Raw genomic sequence first — 5,129 nt, forward strand, 5'->3', positions numbered from 1 at the left:
TATCACTTTTTGAAGTTTTTTGATGGAAATATTTTTATTATTTTATTGTTATTTTATACTCTTCTGGTGTATACGAAAATTAATTAAAGAAATATTTATGTTTTATAAATATTTTGGTCAAAATTATGTTGTAGCTATTTATTGTTTTAATTAATATTAAATAATTTGCATCCCTGCCAGGAATTATTTAATAGAACTGAATGATTTTAAAAGATTTATGATGAGATAAAGAACAGAAACTAAAGTCACGCTTATCTAATAATATTGAGATGTTAATCAAATTTTTCTTATCGAATTCTCCTAAAACTTCAATCCGCATTTTATTGACTAAAAACGAGATATCTGCGTTGTTGTCCTGACAACAAAATAATTTCGGCTAATTAAATTCGGACTAGAGTGTATTTATTTTTAATAAATATTTATTGAAAGCTAAATGTTCGTGTAGGTGTTACATTTGCTCATCATTTCTTCAGAAAACTTCACTTTCATTTTCAATCCGACGTTGTCATATTACAGTACTTTGGTGTTGCAATAACCCTATCTCGTTGAATGATTGCGTATCTACTGTGTATTGCTTGATTCATAAAGTTTATTCGAAGCGACAGGCTCGCAACTATGGTACTTCCAGTGGAAAAAAACGAAATTATTTTCAATGTCGTCGAAGAGAAAGGAGTCAACAAGGTAACTAAACACGAAGACGACGTAAAAATGAAGGACGACCCTATGAACAAACGAAAAATTGTAATTAACTTGATAGTCATCTGTTTAAGTTTTACCTTGTTGTTTACTGCTTTTCAAGCTCTAGCCAATCTTCAAAGTACCTTAAACAATGAAGTTGGATTAATCTCTCAAAGTGTCATTTACGCAGCGCTGATTTTGTCTTCCATGTTCTTGCCGACTTACAGTATCCGAAGACTGGGTTGTAAGTTGATTTTGGTTATTTCCATAATCTCTTATGCTCCTTATATCGCTTCTAACTTCTATCCGATTATGGCAACTATGATTCCTAGTGCCGCTATTTTAGGAGTCGGTGCTTCTTGTCTATGGTCTGCAAAATGCACTTACCTTAATGAAATCGGCTTCAAATACGCTAGATTAGTAAACGAAAAGGTTGATGTTATCATCGTCCGATTTTTTGGAATTTTTTTCATGTTTTTTCAAACCAGTCAGATCTGGGGTAATCTTATTTCGTGGCTGATTCTCGAACCTCCAGCACAAAACGTAACCGAAGATAGCTGGATACATTGTGGAGCCGGATTTTGTCCAAATCAAAATCAAACGAGCGCTAACTTAAAAAGACCACCAGAAAATCAAACAAATATGCTCATTGGAATTTACTTGGGATGTTGCGTACTCTCTGCTATATTAATGGCTATTTTCTTAACTCCTCTAACTAGAGAAGAGGAAGAAAAAGAAGCAAAGTTATCTGCTCGTCTACTCCTAGCCACTTTCAGGCATTTAAAAGATTGTAAACAACTTTTATTAATTCCTTTAACGATATACAGTGGAATCGAACAAACTTTCTTTCTTGGTGAATATACAAAGGTGAGTGATTATTTCTACTGTCGAATATTATTAAAAATGCCCATAAAAATCTATCAAATTTGCGTTTTTAGCCACCATTAGAAATGAAGTTTCATAATTAATTTCATTCACTCATGTAAAATAAGATAGTAATAAGCACTTTACTTTTAAATTGTGTCGTATAATTTTCAAGAAAAACATTAAAGGTAGCTAATTGCTTCCTAGTTTTATACATTGTACTAAAAATTAAATAAATAGTATATATTTTAACAGTAATAGAATGGAAATAAAATATAGATTTACAATCAATTAATACGCATAATATACAATAGTTTAAATTGCTGTTTCTATTTTCTATAGAAATGTCAAACAATATCTTTTAATAATGAATATATACGCCTGTTATTGCTATGTATTTTTCTATAAGTTTTCCGAATTTATCAAAAACATAGCATTTCTGAATTACTTATTTGCATTTCTGATAATAAAAATAAGTTTAATTATTCTAAATAGATTGGTTCACGTTTTTCTAGAATTGATTAATTGAGTAAACATCATGTAAGATATAAAACGGAACTCAATATATTTTTGCGATTAATAAAAATATATTGTGATAAATAATAAGATAAATAATGCATTTACTAATTCACCGATATGCATTATTGATACAGATTTTGTATGTTATCTAATTATGCTTACTTTTTAAGAATTTCAAATTAAATCCTGTTTCCTCCGTATTTCACGAAGTCTGCAACAAACAATTAAATAATTTTTATCGATTTTTCTTTTTCTCTGCCGTTTCTTAATCGACTTCCATTCATTTTAAACGTATTCGTGTCTAAAAATACTTAATTTTTACGCTGCAATCCTAAACGTTTCCTGTTATTCCCACATATAAATTGATTGTTTATAACAGTTTTAAATTTTAGAAAATATAAATGAAATTCGTTAACAAAAGGTCGGACAGATTTTGATGTTGCATTTTTCACCAAATATTTTTTTGCAGAGATAAGAACAGATAACTAGGACAGGGTGCGCCTGTGTTTACGTAAATTAAACATGAATAAAAACAATATAAACAAATACTGTATTGCATATGGTTCGTGTCTCAGTCATATTTGGCAGAAGAAGCAAATATTTAACTAACTAAACTATAAATATCTGCGTGAAGTGTTAATTTATCAGGTTGGGTATCTTCTAAAATGTATATGTTAAAATTTCTTATTTAATTGAGTTATTTCTTGTATTGAACTATTAAATATCCTGAGATAAATATGTTTATTAAATATGAAAACAACTTTAGTTTCAAGACCTTGACTTAATAACCACACATCGATTTTGTTTTAAAAAAAAATGATAAATATTCTGAATATTTATATCATCGGTTGCAGACATAGTTCAAAGTCGGGTAAGGAATAAATTTTTGCGCACAAAGTTCACTCGAAAATAAATTTAGATTTTAAAATAGAACATTAAACGAAATACGTTTAAATTTTATAAATTTTCTTCTTGTTTTTGTAATATCTACATTTATATTATTATTATTTTATAGGCTTATATAGCGTGTACCTTAGGAGTGTACAGAATCGGTTTGGTGGCTATATGCTTCGGAGTGGTAAATGCGTTAGTATCACTCGCTTCCGGTCCTTTAGTCAAACTGATTGGAAGAATGGCTATTTTCTTAATTGCAACAGCTGCTAATTTAGCTACCGTCATCTCTCTTTTATATTGGAAACCCAAACCCGATGCAATTGTCATATATTTTGTTATTGCTGGAGTTTGGGGTCTTGCTGATGCTGTTTGGCAAACACAAATCAATGGTATATGAGTCTTTTGTTATATACTATTTCAAAATTAATACTTATTACAAAATTTTAATAATAATTTCTTTTGCTTTGTTTCAGCATTTTACGGGGTTCTTTTTAAGAACAACGAAGAAGCAGCGTTTTCTAATTATCGAATGTGGGAATCCATCGGATTCAGCATTGCTTTCGCTTACAGTAGTTATTTATGCGTAGAATTGAAAATATATATACTTTTAGGGTTTCTTATAGTTGGAATAATCGGTTATTTGATAATTGAAGTAAAGTTTACGAGCCTAAAACTTCTATCGAATCATAATTCGTATGATTTAACTGATAAATAGGTTTAGTCTTCGAAGACAATATAAGAGTTGGATGCTAATTCCTAAACGTGCTCAAGTAGAATGCATTGGACCAGATAAGACCACATATTTTAAAATAATATTATTGAAAAGTTTAATGATTTTTAATTTTGTTTTACATGTTATGAAGCTCTCTTTATAAGAACAACGAAAATGTGACTTCCTCTAATTATCAAACGTGAGAATCCAACAGAGATTCCTCATTGCTTTTACTTATAGCACTTATTTACGCGTAAAACTCAAATTTATATTCTTTAGAAATTCTTATAATTGGCTATTTAATATTAGCGCTACTTTATAAGAAATAAACTACGTTTTCCGATTACACTAACGTTAATTTAATAAATATTAATTTTTCACGTTTAATAGGCTATATAACTTATAACTATATTATTAATATGTTATAATTGTTTTATATATTTAATTAATTATTTATATAAAAATTCAAAAACTAAAGAATTTGAGAATAGATTATTGTCGTTAAGCATAAGCATAATAATACGTAAAAACCATACACAACATTGTGAAAATTATCTCTTATCAACGAGCAATTATTTATTGTGATATCATCACAGTGCCGGGTTGCAATTTTTAATTATATTTTTAATTTATTTCATTTAAAATATATGCTCTCCACCTCAAGTTAGTAGTGGCTTGCCCCTGTACGTCATACTTTTTTTAACAAGAGTCGTGCCGATCATCAATCTAACAACTTTCAGGGGAAAATACTTGAATTCAAATAACATAATTTCTGGCTTGCATCAGAAAGTTCTTATATAGTTAATCTGGGCCTCCTTGCCCCTAAGGTTTCCATATCTGGTCTCGAATTTCAATTATCTAACACCGTTCTCGAGATTAGAAATGACAGGATGACGCCAATGGGAATTTATAGGTCCAAATTTTTTTTAAATTGCAGCCCAATAATTTCACTTTTCAGCAGTTATACAACAGGTGGGAAATTTACCAGAAATACATTTTACGTTCCCAGTTCTGTTATATGTAAGGCGGAAAAGTATGGCGATCGGTCAAAAAATAACCCCCTTGCAAGATTTTTACATTTTTGGACTCATGGGACCTTAAAACGTAAATATATATATATATATATATATATATATATATATTTTTTTTTTTTTTTTACGTTTATATATATATATATGCAAAAGAAGGAAAAAGAAATTCGGGAACTATTTTTGTATGTATGGACATTAATGTATGGGGGCACGATTTTGTTCTAAATAAAAATTAGGAGTAAATAAATTGTACTAAAGAATAAAATAAGAATAAAGATAGGTATAATTATAACATTGTTCTTGGTATGGAATTAAATTTTAAATATCAGAAATCTTTTCTGATAAAATATCTTTAAAAAAAAAAGAAAAAAGAAGTAAAATATTAGATTGGCCAGAAAGTTTGAGCGGATTTTTGAGAATGTTGTCTTCAG

General features: G+C 28.9%; 1 protein-coding gene across 2 annotated transcripts; it reads left to right on the top strand.

The window, feature by feature from the left end:
* Positions 1 to 376: 376 nt before the first annotated feature.
* On the top strand, positions 377 to 3,689 carry LOC136980203 (protein unc-93 homolog A-like). Of its 2 annotated transcripts, XM_067276278.1 has the most exons (4): positions 378 to 681; positions 1,398 to 1,545; positions 3,077 to 3,344; positions 3,429 to 3,689. In XM_067276278.1, the coding sequence occupies exons 1-4, from the start codon at positions 653 to 655 to the stop codon at positions 3,668 to 3,670; spliced, it is 687 nt and encodes a 228-aa protein (XP_067132379.1). In that variant the 5' UTR covers positions 378 to 652; the 3' UTR covers positions 3,671 to 3,689. The 2 variants fall into 2 exon arrangements, with proteins under 2 accessions (XP_067132378.1, XP_067132379.1); XM_067276277.1 differs by having other exon boundaries at positions 377 to 1,545.
* The last annotated feature ends 1,440 nt before the right edge of the window (positions 3,690 to 5,129 follow it).

The sequence above is a fragment of the Centruroides vittatus genome, unplaced genomic scaffold (assembly GCF_030686945.1).
Source record: "Centruroides vittatus isolate TY-2023 unplaced genomic scaffold, ASM3068694v2 contig_680, whole genome shotgun sequence".
Lineage (NCBI taxonomy): Eukaryota > Metazoa > Arthropoda > Arachnida > Scorpiones > Buthidae > Centruroides > Centruroides vittatus.

What these genes read in the sequence shown, in the direction of transcription:
- LOC136980203 (XM_067276277.1), top strand. Translation starts at nt 616, where the DNA reads ATGGTACTTCCAGTGGAAAAAAACGAAATTATTTTCAATGTCGTCGAA. An exon ending in TTCTTGGTGAATATACAAAG is followed by an intron (nt 1,546 to 3,076) that starts GTGAGTGATTAT and finishes ATTATTTTATAG; the next exon opens with GCTTATATAGCGTGTACCTT. An exon ending in TTGGCAAACACAAATCAATG is followed by an intron (nt 3,345 to 3,428) that starts GTATATGAGTCT and finishes GCTTTGTTTCAG; the next exon opens with CATTTTACGGGGTTCTTTTT.